At 44.3% G+C, this 16,758-nt stretch overlaps 1 protein-coding gene across 5 annotated transcripts in view; it reads right to left on the minus strand.

The window, feature by feature from the left end:
* The window catches only part of LOC140492247 (C-terminal-binding protein 1-like), an 88,972-nt gene extending 81,468 nt beyond the window's left edge, over positions 1-7,504 (minus strand). Inside the window, exons 1-3 of one of the 5 annotated variants that reach the window (XM_072591168.1) lie at positions 7,486-7,504; positions 6,815-6,896; positions 1,087-1,275 (exon numbers count right to left, since the gene is read on the minus strand). In XM_072591168.1, the coding sequence (XP_072447269.1) occupies positions 1,087-1,150 (64 nt within the window). In that variant the 5' untranslated portion in view covers positions 1,151-1,275; positions 6,815-6,896; positions 7,486-7,504. The other 4 variants (XM_072591167.1, XM_072591166.1, XM_072591164.1 and 1 more) reach the window with 4 other exon arrangements.
* Positions 7,505-16,758: the final 9,254 nt, after the last annotated feature.

A 16,758-nucleotide genomic window follows, 5' to 3' on the forward strand; every position in this document is an offset into this window, starting at 1 on the left:
CACAGAGACCTGAGTATTTAAATGCATAAATGGTGACAGGATAGGCCAATCAAACATATAATATTTTAAGTTTTACTAGTAGCGGCATAAAGTATAAAATTTAGTAGTTAAGGTTTTTGAGAAGATTTGTATTTATATTAGTTATTATTGAAATTAAGTAAGGCACTAGCTTAGCCTCAGCTGGGATATTACTTCCAGTTTGAATGTCACTTTAGGAAGAGGAAGTGGTGGAGGATGGTACAATTACAACATTTAAAAGGCATCTGGATGGGTATAGGAATAGGAAGGGTTTGGAGGGCTATGGGCCGGGTGCTGGCAAATGGAACTAGATTAGGTTGGGATATCTGATCGACATGGACGATTTGGACCAAAAAGAGTCTGTTTCCAGGCTGTACATGTCCATGATTCTATGATCCACATCACACAAGTAAACATGAAAATGCCAGGTCTCCAAAAATCCTTGGATTGTTGAAAACACCTGCAGTCATTTCACCTTGGGGCCTGAACTCCGGAACGGTTCAGCAGCAGGACTGAATTAAATATGAACCCAGGGCTGCTACCATTTCCATCACGAAGATTCCTCACACATCACTTATACAAAGTTTCCTCTCGAAGTATTTCCAGTTAGAAAATTTGACACCAAGTAAACTGGTACTATTCGTGTGGGGAGGAGTGGGTTCCAAATTTATTCACAAAGGGAAACTTTATAGCTGAATACAACCCAAGTCAACTGAGTATTTGGCAGACTGAAACGGTTTTGATTTGCTGGTGGTGGTCCTTTAGAACAATGGAATGAACATATCTGATGGAAGGTCAGACCTTTATCAAGATGCATCACAGCTGTCCCTTTAACACATTCCACCACAGGCCTGAATATAAAATCACCAACTCCCCACACAACACGGTTCAGAACTTAAGCAAGCTAGCTGGGTGGCGCCAACAAATGTGAGGGCATCCTGAAGTGCCAGCCCTCCATGTTAAACCAAAACAAAATTCAGCTGAGATAAGAATTAATTAATGGCATACAAGAACGAGCAAACTTAATTTCAAATAGGACTTCACAGGATATCCTTTTCAACCTCCTACCTTCGCAAATTCGATCAAGGCGCGCACGTTTTACTTTGTGTTTGTCCATTACGGGCACAGACATTCCAGCCAGAGATCAGGGATCAGCACAGTGATGACTGAGGGTGGATTACTTTGTTCACCACTCCAAGAGCTGGAGGCATCAGAGAAGGGTCACAGGTTTCAGTATTTCCAAAAGCTCTCGTTTGCCTGTTTATGAAAATAAAAAAAGATACATTTAAACAGTTAGTACAGGTAGAATTTTCCTTTCCCCCTGTTTAATGATCACCTGGCTCAAACCTGCAAGTGAGACATTAGCATGTAAAGATGACAATCCTCCAACATCAATGTGACACCATTCACTTACCATCCCGAACGGATTTGAATCTCAAACATGCAATAGCAAGTGACACACAGAAATTAATTCAATGGCCTTTTTCTACTTACAGTATAGTTTCCTAAGTAAACACACAGCTTCTGGGTCACTAACTGCAAACACAGACCAATCAGAGACAATTGCAGAATGTATGACTAATCTACACTGTCAATTCTGAAATTATTCAGATAATCTTCTTGCTACCCTTTCACCTTCTGTAAACCCAGGATTATCTGAAACTTTGCTGCTTCTATTCTAGCTCACATTTGCCCACCGTGAACTCATTATTAAACCGGACAGGGTTCAGAAAGGATTTCCCAGGGTTTGAGATATAAAAATAGACTGTAAAGGCTGGGACGTTTTTCAATGGAGTGTAGGAGGTTGAGGGGTGACCTTATTGACGTTTATAAAATAATGAGGGGCCTAGGTAAGGTGAATGGCAAGGTTAGTTTCTCTTGTGTTGGGAATTTCACAACTATGGGGCATATTTTTAAGGTGGGAGGAGATAGATTTAATAGAGACATGAAGGGCAACTTTTATTTTAATACAGAGAGTGATTAGTGTGCAAATGAACTTCCTGAGGAAGTGGTGGATGTGGGTACAGTTATAACATTTAAAAGACATTTGGATACAATCATGAATAGGAAAGATTTGGAAGGAAATGGGCCAAATGCAGGCAGGTGGGACTAGTTCAGCTTGGGATCATGTTCCGCATGGACTGGTTGGACTGAAGAGTCTGTTTCTGTGCTGTATGACTATGAACCTAAAATGCCTCGATTTTAAAATTTCCATCCTCATGCTCAAATCAATGACCTTACTGCTACCATCTCTCCATACACTTCTTGCTCTAGAATCTTGAGGCCTGGGTATCAAGAACTCTAGAATTCCCTTTGTAAAGCTGTCTGCCTACTTCAAGATGCTTCTTAATACCCCCTTGATCAGCTTTCCTAATATTTCCTTACTTAGCTTTGTCAACCTCTGTCTGGTCACGCTCCCTGGAACATCCTGGGATTTTTTAAAACTATCTATTGGAAATAAAAATGTTGATCAGTGTTGCATAAAACACAAAGTCAAGCTGCTTACCTCTAGATAATCGCCTCCTAGTGCCCATCTAGAGCTGAAACACTCATCCACACCTTTGTCAATTCCAGACTTGACTGTTCCAACATTCTCATTTTTCATAGTGACCTTCAGCTTAACCAAACCTTAGATACCCTTATCCAATCACACACCAACTTCACCCATTTTCTTGCTGACATATTAAACCTCAGTTTAATCCCTTGAATTTATAATATGCATCTTCATGTTTACATCTTCTTAGCCTCTCTCAATCTCTAACTTGCTCTTTAGTCTGGTCTCTGATGCATCCCTGTGTGTCCTGGGGGTAGCAGCTACACTGTAGATTGGAGACTCCTGTGCTCTGAAACTCACCCCATATGGACTCAAATCTTACCCTCCAAGAGGGTGTTGAAATCCATCTCTATCCTTCCCTCCCTCCTTCTTTGCGGTTGGTTTTCTGTCTAATTACCTCTCACGTCTACCTGCCTTGTGATGCTTACAAATATTTTAGACATCATAAGGGGGGTCAATGTTGGAAATTAAGGGCCAAGCAAAAGAGGCGGCAATGGCCTAGTGGTATGACCACTGGGCTGTTAATCCAGAGACCCAGGAAATGTTCTGGGGACCTGTGATCGAATCCCGCAGCAGATGTGTGGAATTTACATTCAATAAGTTAAGAGTCTAAAGACGACCATGAGTCCATTATCGATGGTCAGGAAAAGCCCATCTGGTTCACTAATATCCTTTAGGGAAGGAAACTGCCATCGTTACCTGGTATGGCCTATACGTGACTCCTGACCTACAGCAATACGGTTGTTTTCTAACTGCCCCCACCCCAGGCAATTAGGGATGGGCAATAAATGCTGGACTAGCCAGACACTCCCTCATCGCGGGAATGAATTAAAAAGGAGAGATAGATTTCAAACTAAACTCCACCCACCCTTGACCACTGGACCAAGTGATGTCAGCTAACTCAGCTCACACCAGAGATGGAATCTAGCCTGATTTATCTAAAGAGATTATGTGATTGGAGAGATTAGATTAGATTCCCTAAAGTATAGAACCAAGCCATTCGGCCCAATAAGTCCACACCGAACCTCCAAAGAGCAACCCACCCTGACACATTCCCTTATCCTATATTTACCCCTGACTAATGCACCGAACATTATGTACAATTTAGCATGGTAAAAACAATGACTGCAGATGCTGAAAATCAAATACTGGATTAGTGGTGCTGGAAGAGCACAGCAGTTCAGGCAGCATCCCTGATGAAGGGCTTTTGCCCGAAACGTTGATTTCGCTGCTCGTTGGATGCTGCCTGAACTGCTGTGCTCTTCCAGCACCACTAATCCAGTATACAATTTAGCGTGGCCAACTCACCTGACCTGCACATCTTTGGACTGTGGGAGGAAACCGGAGTACCCGGAGGAAACCCGCGCAGATGCGGGGAGAATGTGCAAACTCCACACAGACAGTCGCCTGAGGCAGGAATCGAACCCGGGTCCCTGGTGCTGGGAGGCGGTAGTGCTAGCTACCGTGCTGCCCGAGCAGGTGGGAACACATCCCATCACCAGGTACACCACATAGAAACAGGGAATCTTGACCTTGCCAGAGCTTCATGAACACATTCAGCTTCCTGCGACAGCCATGACCAGTTTGACTAAAATCAGCCAGTTTAGCAGAAAACAAGGTACACAGCAGCTCTTTTAAACTAATTCAAACTTTTACAACCGCTACAGCAGCCTCAGTGGTTTCCATGTGTCCAAAAATACTTGCAATTCCATTCGACAATTAACCCTTCATAGCACCACAAAATAAAATTATCTGCAGATGACTAGAAATGGCCACACCACATACAACTAGAGGGGAAGCAAAAGGGGAAATGATTAGGCAGGAACCCTGTATTAAAGCAAATGAGTATTCTGGAGAAATGAGCATGACAGAGACAGAGACAGAGACATTCGGCCGAGTGTGGCTCAGTTGAATACAGACCCATATACAAGAGGAACCTGTTAAAAATAAAGGCCACATGATGTCTGTGTCTCAAAGAACAGGTCACTAATGACCAGAAAGAGAGAAACTTGGGATCGAGGAAATACTTGTTAAAAGACAGATGGAATAAACACAAAATGTAGTTATTAAGCCACACAGAAGAATTTTAACAGATGGGCAAAACATGTAATGTGTACAAGGAGTTCATGCTCTCATTCTCAAAAGTGAAGCAAATGTTCATACCTCAAACTATATCAACCCTGTAACACATTCACTATTTACTGGCTCCTGACCCCAAAATATTGTCATGAGTATGAAACAATCAGGGATAGTGATTCAATACAGCCGAATGCCCTGAAACGTCAGAGGCCTTTTCTGGGGTACTGTGTGCAGTTCTGGTCAACCGCGAGAGAAAGAATGTTATTAAACTGGAGAGGATTCAGAAAAGATTTGCCAGGAAGTTACCGGGAATGGAGGCATTGAGTTGGATAGACTGGGACTGGGAAGCAAGTGGAGGAGCAACCTTATAGGTGGTTTATAAAATCATGAGGGGCATAGATAGGGGGAAAATTGACAAGGTATTTTCCCTGGGGTGGGGGAGATCAAAACTTTTTTTAAAGTTAGAAGAGAAACTTTAAAATGGACGTGAGCAGCAACTTTATTTACACGCAGGGTAAGTGGTGGGGGCATGTACAATTACAACATTTAAAAAGATGAAAATAAGTACATGGATAGGAAATAGAAAAACTCTGAAGGGATATGGGTCAGGATTAGGCAGGCAGGACTAGTTTAGTTTGGGATTACGTTCAGCATGGACTGGTTGGACCAAACGATCTGCTTCCGTGCTGTATGATTCTATGGCATCCTCAACTTCTGACTGACATCAGCTCAGCATTATAATTCCCCTCCACCTGGGGTAGTATAAGTGTGCATTCCTAAACAGACATCAATAATAAACCACTCAATTTACAAGAAAGCTGGGTAGATTTGGTACCAGATATTAAAACTCAGACATTCAATCTTTCCAAGGAGTGGCCTCAATTAGTGAGGGAACAGTCATTTCAACATGTCATGCAGATTCATAATCAAAACCAGGCATTTACAATGAGTGGAACTGATCTACTCTATTAGCTGTATATGCTTCAAGGGATCTTGGTCAGTGATTCCTAACATTTCCCATGGAAACAAACAAACCAACTTTTATTACGATTGCACACTAACTCAATCCAATGTGCACCTTTTGTAGACAGTTACTAAGGTCAGTTCCACCAATTTTGCTTAAAATGAGAGGATTCTTGGAAGAAAATTGTTGGCAATATTATTTAATGCATTATTCAATCCCTAGCTACCCTGGAGGTGATGACATTGAGCCACCTTTTTGTCGTACATGATTCAGATGATCCCACAGCGCTATTTGGTAGGTCACTCTGATGACAAGTTGCTGGACTCAAAATGTTACCTGTTTTCTTCCCACAGCTGCTCCCAGACCATCACTTTCTGTTAGGAGAAAGTGAGGACTGCAGATGCTGGAGATCAGAGCTGAAAATGTGTTGCTGGAGAAGCGCAGCAGGTCAGGCAGCATCCAAGGAGCAGGAGAATCGACGTTTCGGGCATGAGCCCTTCTTCACATCACTTTCTGTTCCAGATCCACATCATGTTAAATAAACCACCAGGTCAGGATGGTGCACAACTTGGAGGGGAATCTAGAGGTTATAGCACTTCTGTACAGTATGTCCTCCTGAACCCAAATACATAAATTAACTGCAGGAATTGCTCCTTCAATGCTCTGAGAGATGTCAGGTGCACATGACACAAGTCGGGATGTCTCTTGCACCTCTTTGAGAGTGAAGATTAGCCAGAAGTCAGCATTTAGACTACAACTTTTACATAACCGGTGCAAAGGGCTAAAACCGCGGCATCGCATCATAAAAGGTGAAGAACAACATCAAACAAAATTCTGCAAGTTAACTCGTCCTCAAAGCACAAGGGAAAACCTAGTCAGTCTTTGCGATCCTGCAGTTGAACTAGTTACAAATGGATGAGGGAGTACTTTCAATTCAATTCGCATGCCTGAGAACTGGTTGGCTTCGTGTACCTGAAGGAACACGCGATTAACTCGAGACCGAGTAAACCAGCCTGCACCACCCAAAGAAGCTGGAACAATTTTCAGATCCTACCCGAGCTGGGCCTTGGAAAGTTTAGATCAGCAGCAACACTGCCTCACTACAAACAGGCACCGATTACAGCGGATGTGCGCTTCAGTCCTCTTCCCTAAACAAAGAGGGGGAACACCCCCCCGTCACTGCTGCATTTAATCATTACCTTAAATGCTTCCCTTTCACAAAAAGTGCTCCAGCTTCTTAAACCATGCTGCTTCCTGTTGGTTCCCACAGCGAGGCTGATCCTACCGGAAATACAAAAGAGAGGAGGTTAAAAAAAAAGGAGGCAGATGAGAAATAGCTAAAGAAATGAAAAAGGCGTGTTAGCTGCTAGTCAAAGTGCAGCGAGACAGACACACACACAGAGCACGCTGCCAGGCGCCGGTTGCTACATTCCCCCTGGATACACCGCGTTCTAGAACACTCACTCTCGCTACAATGTTGCCGCTCCGCACATCCGAGAGGCTCGATGCGTGACCACCACGCACCAACGGCGCGCCGACGTCACCGCGCAGCCAAGCCCCGCCTCCCACCGCGCCATCACGTCATCGCCCATCGCGTTTGCGTCGCGCAGCCAAGCCCCGCCACCGTCCGTGCCTCTACGTCGCCACGCACCCAGGCCCCGCCTCACACCGCGATTCCCCCGTCACCGCGCAACCCAAGCTCCGCCTGCCTCCGCGTCTCTCGGTCGCCGCGCACCTCTCAGAGACCGCCGCCTTCAGCAGCGCTTGCATGACCGCGCAGCACCGACCCCACCTCCCAACGCGTCGTCTTGGCCCCGCCTCCAACCGCGACCTCCGGTCACCGCGCACCTACGACCCCGCCTCCTTATACCGTCACCGCGTAGCCCCCCTGGCCTGCGTCCCAACGCGATCACTCATCATCGCGCAGTTCCGACCCCGCCTCCCAACGGGACCCGACGTCACCGCGAGGCCCTGACCCTGGCCCCGCCTCCCACCGCGATCACCTGTGACCGCGCACCTCTTACCCCACCCTTCCAACGGGATAACGTCACCGCGCACCTCAAACCCCGCCTCCCGCCGCATCCGCGTCACTGCGCTCACCAAACCACGCCTCCCGCCGCCACCTCAACCGAAAGATTGTCACCGCGATGCGGTCGGGCAGTAAATAAAACTAAAATCATTATATATTTTGCCAGGTTTGTCATGTCCCCGCCCGCCCACATTTGTTTTCCATATTGATTGAATGGGAAGAGTCACTGATAACTGGAAACTTCCCCAATATTTCCCTCTGACATTGGAGATTTCTGAAGTGCTGCCCTTTTATAAACCTCCTTCCCAACAGGGACTAATGTTAAACTGCCCTGTAATCTCTCCAGCCACGTTTACCAACTCCCAATCTGTTGGAACTTTCCAGAATCTGGGGAAACTCAGGAAATTTAAACCAATGCACCTCCTGCCTCCAGCCCTTGAAGACCCTTTTGATGGAATCCATCGGCCCCTGGAGATCTTTGCATCTACGCTAACACGTTTCTCAGGGAACAGTCCCTGGTCACTCATCCTTCCCTTGCGCCTCTTAAATTATATTTATTTCTGGGATCTTATTCACGTTTTCCGCAATTCCTCTTCTCTGCATTTCTTTTGATTAAAAGCCCTTCCAATTCAGATCTTTCAAAAAACAATGGGAGCGGGGAAATGGAGAAGTGGGAGGTTGGGATTGTTCCACGAGCGCCTCCAAATGTTTCCAGAAATGTAAAATTGTGGAACAGGTCCAGCAGAGTCATAGAGCTGTACAGTAATAAAGCAGATCCTTCAATCCAATCTGTCCATGCCAACTTGATATCCTAACCTAATCTAGTCTCATCTGCCAGAACTTGGCCCATATCCCTCCAAACCCTTCCTATTCATATACCCATCCAGATGCCTCTTAAATGTTGCAATTGTACCAGCCTCCACCACATCCTCAGGCAGCTCATTCTATACATTCACCACCCTCCACATGAAAAATGTTGCCCCATAGGTCTCTATTAAATCTTTCCCCCTCACCCTAAACCTATTCCCTCTAGTTCTGGATTCCCCCATCCCAGGGAAAAAGTCTTGTCTACTTACCCCATCCATGACCCTCATGATTTTATAAACCTCTGTAAGGTCACCCCTCAGCCTTCGACACTCCAGGAAAAACTGTCCCTTTCAGCCTCTCCCTGTAGCTCAAACCCTCCAACCCTGGCAACCCTTGTAAATTGTTTCTGAACCCTTTCAAGTTTCACAACATCCTTCACATAAGAGGGAGAATGAGGCCATTCATGCTGCTGTTTCTGTCCTGGCCATCAGCAGGAGCAATTGACCTTGTCTCCCTCCCTGTCTTTCCCCACGTTGCACAGACACCCACCCTCAAGGTGAAGCCCAGTGCAGACTGGAAGGATTGTACAATTATAGAATCCCTATACTATGAAAGCAGGCCATTCAGCTCATCGAGTCCACACTGATCCTTCAAAGAGCATCCCACTCAGACTCACCCCATCCCTATAACCCTGCATTTCCCATGGCTAACCCACCCAGCTTGCACATCCCTGCACACTATGGGCAATTTCAGTATTGTTAAGCCACCTAACCTGCACATGTCTGGAAACCGGATCACCCAGAGGAAACACACACACACACACACACACACACAGGGAACGTGCAAACTCCACGCAGACAGTGGCCCAAGGGAGGAAACGAACCCGGGTCTCTGGCGCTGTGAGGCAGCTGTGTCGCCAACAGTGAACTATTGAAATCTGAATTTTTAAATTTTTTTTGTAATTTATTCCTAAGAACCTGCAGCTAGGTACCTTTGTACCTAAGATGGTGCAGTAAGTGGCCACTTTCCAAACTTTTCATTGTACTCGTGTGAGTATGTGACAATACACCTAATTCTAATTCTCATCCTGCAAATACTCCCATTTGAAGACCTCAACTTAACCTGTCCCCAGTTGGGGAGTGCCTTCCAGCTCCTAACTATTCTCTAAGGTTAAACAGTTTTGTACTCCACGCCACTATTTATAAAGAGTCGAAAAGTGTGGCACTGTAAAAGCACAGCAGGTCAGGCAGCATCTGAGAAGCAGGAGAATCGACCTGATGAAGGGCTTATGCCCAAAACGTCCATTCTCCACAATGTTCGACTCTGATCTCCAGCATTTGCAGTCCTCACCTTCCCCCACTATTTATAAAGCCCAAGGTGCCATATGCATTATTAACTGCCTTCTTAATCTATCCTGTAATGTCCTGGTTTATGTACAAATACACACAGGTCCCCCTCTCACTATGTTCTCTTTAGATTTAGATCCTTTATTTGTCTTGCTCTGCACTTCCTTCAAAATGTATCACTTCCCAATTTCCTGCATTAACATTCATCTGCCACTTATCTACCCATCTATGTCTCATTGAAGATCTCCATTATATCATGACTCATAATGCTTCCAAGTTTTGCATTTTGAAATTATGCCTGTGCACCAAGATCTGGGTTAGCAATGCGTATTGGGAATCAAGAGTGTCCTAATATTGATCCCTGGTGATCACCAGAATATACCGTTCTCCAGTCAGTCACTTCATCCAACAGCACTACCCTCAACAATGGTCTCTGATATCCCATCAAGAAGCTCAAGGAAGTTTGTTAACCATGATTTGGCCCTTAACAAATCTATGCTGGCTTTTCATAATTAAACCTAAGTACAAACTTTGTCCACGTTATTGTTTCTAACTTGTTCCCCATCATCAAGATTAAACTGACTGTGTTGCAGTTGCTGGACTTACCTTTACAATCACGTTTGGACAAAGGTGGAACATAGTACCATCCCTGTGTGTCAAAGATCAGACCATTATAGCCAATGCAGACACAATTTCCACTTGTTCTTTCAGTATCCTTGCATGTTTCTCAAGTGGTCCTGTCTGATCAATTTGAGGAGCAGACAGCCCAATCCAAGTGCCAAAAGGTTGGATCACCCAAACCATAGAAAATGAATCTGACACACCGATTTCAGCCATCACTTTTTTTGGTGTTTTTCCCATTCTTGGATATGGGTGTCGCTGACTGGACCAGCATTCATGGCCCATTCATAATTGCCCAGAGGGCAGTTAAGAGTCAACCACATTGCTGTGGGTCTGGAGTTACACGTAGGCAGATCAGGTAAGGATGGCAAATTTCCTTCCCCATTAGTGAACCAGATGTGTTTTCCCCCTTTGACAATCAGCAACCGATTCATGGTCATCATTAAGACACTTATTTCCAAGTTATTATTGAATTCAAATTCCACTACCCGCCACAGGCTTTGTACCCAGGTCCTTACAATATTACCTGGGTCTCTGGATTAATTGTCTTGCACGAATACCACCACACCATAGCCTATCCTGAAGGGTATTGGTCATTGAATATGGGTCACACTTTTACTGTTTGATAGGTGGCCTAGTCTGACATGTTACTGCATTATAAATCTTTCCTTTGCAGAATTACACTTGAAATAAAATTCTGCTCGTGGTCAATTTAAGAAACAACTACATCTACCAAGTTGGAAAAATGTGACTTTATCCCATGGTCATCTCAAAAAACATAATGTAATTGAAAATAATCTTGAATGAAGTCATACCTCCAAGGCCATGGCTTCAACAAGATCAGTGATATTCCAATTCTCGCTTGAATATTGCTGACAAGAGAGATTATTGTACTGGAATTTTGTATCTTGCGCTCATCAGAATCAACACATATGCCAAATTTGCTACAGCTGGCAGTAGTTATATTGGAACAACTTGGTTGTGGGTGCAGCTAATTATGGAGCGCACATCTTCAAGACCACATCTGGGATGTTGACTCTTGCTATATCCAAAGTCTTCAATAATTCCTTCCTAACACAAAGAGTGAATCAAATTGTCTGAAAACTGATACCTTGGCCGCACCCTCTACCTATGTTCACCTATCACTACCTCACCATTCCGCCCCTCTCCCCAACCAAAACCGTCCCCCAACCACCCCCCCCAACTTTATCTTCAGCCTGCCTTAAACCCAACCCCAGTCGTGAAGAAGGGTTAAACCTGAAACATGACTTCTCTACCTCCTGATGCTGCCTACCTTGCTGTGTTCTTCCAGCCTCCTGCCTGTCTACTTGTAATGCTGGGCACCTTTGGAGGAGGACAAGCTGAATCATCTACTCAACACTTCTGGCTGAAGATGGATGCAAGTTCTTTAGCCTCGTCTTTTGCAGTGATAAGCTGTGCTCTCCCATCATTGAGGATGGGGATATTTGCGGAGCCTCCCTTATTTGTGTAATTATCGACTCCGTTCATGATTAAAGGGCTGCAGAGCTTTCATCTGATTCGCTGGTGCAGGATTACTTCATACATTACCTGCCGCCTTCCACTGCTTAACATACAAGTAGTTTGGTGTTTAGTTTCACTTGCTGAAATCTCATTTTTGACTGTATCAAGAACCATGTCTTCCAAATAAACTTTGTACACCCCAGTCCAATACCGGCATCTCCAAATCATTTTTATTTTTCAGTCTCTAAAGCTATGCACTGCAAGGAGAAAGAATTGTTTTGTTTTAAATTGTGCAGGAAGGCTGTTTAATTTCACAGGAAGGAACTAGGCATCGATTGTGAATTCTGTTTTTATCGTGGTTATGGGTTCCTGTAATGTGCAGACAATCAGGAGCTGAGGAGGTGTTTAAGCTTGAAGCTGATTGGTTCTCAACTAACTGGTCAGGTTGGAACTGGAAATAAGTTACAGAGACACAGACATGGAGAGAGAGAGAGAGAGAGAGAGATTCAGAAGTGTGTACAATTGTTCTCCCCAGCAGAAGCTGCCTGTTCTCTGCAGTAAACTTGGAAAAAATTGGTTACCTTCCCTGCAGCAGTTGCTGTGAGCTATGACTTTTGAAATGACAAATCAGGGACATTATCCAAGTGAAACAGTCCCTCTGCACTTCCTATAAACCAGTAGGAAACATCCAGAGAAAGAGAACTCAACACCAAGATTCTGGCTAACCAAAGAAATATCAGAATAGTGAAGCAAATGAAGTGAACTGATGTTCCAGTTTTTCTTTCCCTCCACCAAGAATCTATTTTTGGACTGTTGACAAAGGATTTAGAGTTTTAGTTAGTAATGTTAGATGCCAATAGTTTGAATTGGTTTCCCTGTAACTATAGTATAATAGATAATAATTTTTGCTTCTACTGAAACCTGCTCTGTGCTTTCTGTCAAGCTTGAATGTGGGCACTGTACATACCTTAAAAAATCTTTCAATAATAGATTAGGATTAACAGGGCTCGATTTATGGTGTGGTATCCCAGTGGGTCTTGGCAATATGCCTTGTGCTGCTTCTTTGTCTTTATTGGTCAGTGACATTGAGTATAGGAGTGTGAGGTCATGTTACAGCTGTACAGGCCATTTTGGAAAACTGCATTCGGTTCTGGTCTCCCTGCTGTAGGAAGGATGTTGTGGAATTTGAAAGGGTTCAGAAAATATTAACAAAGCTATTGCCAGGATTAGAGGGTTTGAGTTACAGAGAGAGGCTGAATAGAATGGGGCTATTTTCTGTGGAGTGTTGGAGGCTGAGGGGTGACCTTATAGAGGTTTATAAAATCATGAGGGGCATGGATAGGGTGAAAGTCTAAGGTTTTTTTCCTCAGGGTGGGGCAATTCAAAACTAGAGGGTATAGGTTTAAGGTGAGAAGGGAAAAAGTGAGGACTGCAGGTGCTGGAGATCAGAGTCTAAATGTGTGGCACTGGGAAAGCACAGCAGGTCAGGCTGCATCCCAGGAGAAACATCGATTCTCCTGCTCCTCGAATACTGCCTGACCTGCTGTGCTTTTCCAGTGCGATACCTTTCGACAAAGATTTGAAAGGGACATACAGGGCAACCTTTTCACACAGAGGGTGGTACGTGTATGGAATGAGCTGCCAGAGGAAGTGGTGGAGGCTGGTACAATTACAACATTTAAAAGGCACCTGAATGGGTATGTGAATAGAAAGGGTTTCGAGGGATATGGGCCAAGTCTGTCAAATGAGACTAGATTGGGTTGGGATATCTGGTTGGCATGGACGAGTTGGACCGAAGGGTCTGTTTCTGTGCTGTTCATTTCGATGACTCTGTGACTCTATGGTCTGCAGTCTCGCATTCCTCTTTGAACCACATTTGATTCTTTAGATGATGATAATGATGAAGTGAGGGATGTGTCGGGCTATGAGATTACAGAATATATTTGTTGAATACATTTCTACTGCTGTTGATGGACACAGTGCTCCTGATTATCCAGTTTTGTGCAGTGAGATCTATTCTGAACCTCGTCATCACTTCAGTGCGGTGGAGTACCTCATAACACCAAGAAAGGTTTCATACTTAGATGTGACTTTGTCTCCACTGTGCCAACAAACACTGGGATGAACAGCTCCATCTGCAACAAGTATCATGGTAAAGAGAAGATCAAGTAGAGTTTTCTTGTTGGTTCTCTCTCAACCTGGCACAGTCTGACATACATTTTTCAATGCCTTCAGTTCAACCAATCTCCCAATTAAAAGAGATGATGGCTGAGTGGTATTATCACTAGAATGTTAATGCAGGGACCCAGGTAATGCTCTAGGGACATGGGTTTGAATCCTACCACAGCAGATGGTGTAATTTGAATTCAATAATAATCTGAAATTAAAAGTCTAATGATAACCATAATCCATTGTTGACTGTTAGGAAAACCCCCACTGGTTCACTAATGTTCTATAGGAAAGGAAACTGCCATCCTTACCTGGTCTGCCCTACATGTGACTCCAGCCCCACTACAATTTTGCTGATTCTTAACTGCCCTCTGGGCAATTAGGGATGGGTGATAAATGCTGGCCCAGGCAGTGACACTTCTATGGATGAATAAAAAATAATTCTGGCACATTTCTCCAAATGTTACTGTGGAATACCTTGAAAGAACAATTGAAAGTGGTTGCCTTTGACCATTTTTGGTGCTTAGTTCAATGCTGGTGGTTTCACCCGAGTTTTATTCTTTCTCAACTTTGTAGCCATTTGAAACAACTGCATGATTTGCTAAGCTGCGCAAAGTTGGATGAATTTGAATTGAACAATCTTCTTTAGTTTCCTTTTGTGAGGAGAAAGGTATCATACACATTCTCACTTTCGAAATTCACCACGATCATTATGAAAGCTCATTCCCTGTGTATTTGTAGAGTAAAGCTCCCTCTACTGTTTCACCAAACTATGCCAGGCCAGAATAAAACAAAGTACAGTACTGAGGATGCTCAAGATCTGAACAAGAACAGAAATTGCTGGTGAAACTCAGCAGGTCTGGCAGCATCTGTGGGGAGAAAGCACAGTTAGTGTTTCAAATCCGTTGGCTCCTTATCAAAAAAGGTCCAGGTCAAATTAAAGCTTGCAGGCATCTGGATGGGTACATGAATAGGTATATGGACCAAATGCTGGCAAATGGGATTAGATTAGTTTAGGCTATCTGGTCGGCATGGACCAAAGGGTCTGTTTCCATGCTGTACATTTTCATGATTCTGTGACAAAAGCTCTATCTCCATTGTCCCCTTGGACAATTCCAGGTCACCTATAGGAAGGCTTAGATGGAGAGTAAAGCTTGCTGCACATTACCTCCTTAACCGTTTGTGAGTTAGGTGTGGCATGAGTTAGATTCCAGGTAAGGAGTCTTGGGAAAATTGTTACACAGGGGATTGATGGACCACCCACCTCACCAGAAACCAAATGGCCTGCCAACAGATTGAAAAGATCACCCCAGAACCTCATAACATGTTGCAGGTGGGCTAAGTTGGTCAAGAATAGGACTTCCCTCACAGTCATGGGAGGAAGGTCTGTCACTGGAACTGCATTGGCAGTGCCAGGAGTCCAATAGTGTGAGCACTGCAACCCATCAATTTCCAGACTGAGGGAGATGAGTTCAAGATGTCAGATGGGAAGTGTTTGGTCAGCTGGGGGTAGAGGGTGAGGATGGGGGTGAATTTCCGACAGCAGACAGACAGGAAGAAGGACACCCCTGGAAGATAGCACAACTCCCTCTCCCCATTGTCATTTAAAAAAATCTATAAAAAGCACAGGCTGCCCACTCCAATGAAGCAGCGCATTATTGGAGTGAAATGGCTTGTTCGCAAACTGAATAATTCTTAGTTATTTATATTCACACATTCCCCACACTGTGGTAGCAGGCCATTCAGCCCATCACGTCCATGCCGACCCTCAGAAGAGCATCCCACCCAGACCTCCCCCCTCACCCTATAACCCTGCATTTCCCATGGCTAACCCACCTAAGCTGCACCTCCCTGGACACTGTGGTCAATTTAGCAAGACCAATCCACCCTAACCTGCATATCTTTGGACTGTGGGAGGAAATTGGAGCACCCGGAGGAAGACACAGGGAGAACATGCAAACTCCACACAAACAGTCAACCGAGAGTGAAAATGAACCTGGGTCCCTGGTGCTGTGAGGTAGCAGCGTTAACCACTGAGCCACCATGCTACCCAATTAGTTCTTATATGGTGCCCTATTAATATGGTGCTGCTAATTTTTGCATGCGTACACCAAACAAGTTATGGAGATGAGTTTGAGGCTGGATTTAGGTCATCCATCCTATTTTGTGTGAGATTCCCTCCACCCCATCCAGACTGAAACAAAAAATCCAGTGCCTTTGAGAAGCTATAACTCACCAATTGCAAAATAATCCCTATGAATAAACCTGCCTGTTTATGTAGCACAAGGCTACATTTGTTCAAAGGACTAGCCAAGCTTAGTTAAAACTAACTTCATTCAGGAGACTGACAGTCTTTGAATTAACAGACTTTGTTCTCTCCAATCTATCGCAGATTTGAAACTATTTCACATTGCTTTCTGTTAAAAGACTTTCTGGTTTTACTTCCCTGGTCTTTATTGATAAATGTCTTTTGAAATGGAATGTTTTCAGAGTCAGTGCAGGAAACACTTCAAACCCCTTATAACAAACTGACTGAGTGCAGCCAGCAGTCCCCTGAATATGATCACATTGAACGTGTGTGAAATGTATTCATCAGCTGGGAGCACACTTTGTCAAGTTGCTGTTTTGATTTTTCCAGGCAGTGTCAATTTTGGAAAATACCGGGTACTTTTTCCACATGTCCTGCAGC

Source organism: Chiloscyllium punctatum, chromosome 20 (assembly GCF_047496795.1).
Source record: "Chiloscyllium punctatum isolate Juve2018m chromosome 20, sChiPun1.3, whole genome shotgun sequence".
Taxonomy (NCBI): domain Eukaryota; kingdom Metazoa; phylum Chordata; class Chondrichthyes; order Orectolobiformes; family Hemiscylliidae; genus Chiloscyllium; species Chiloscyllium punctatum.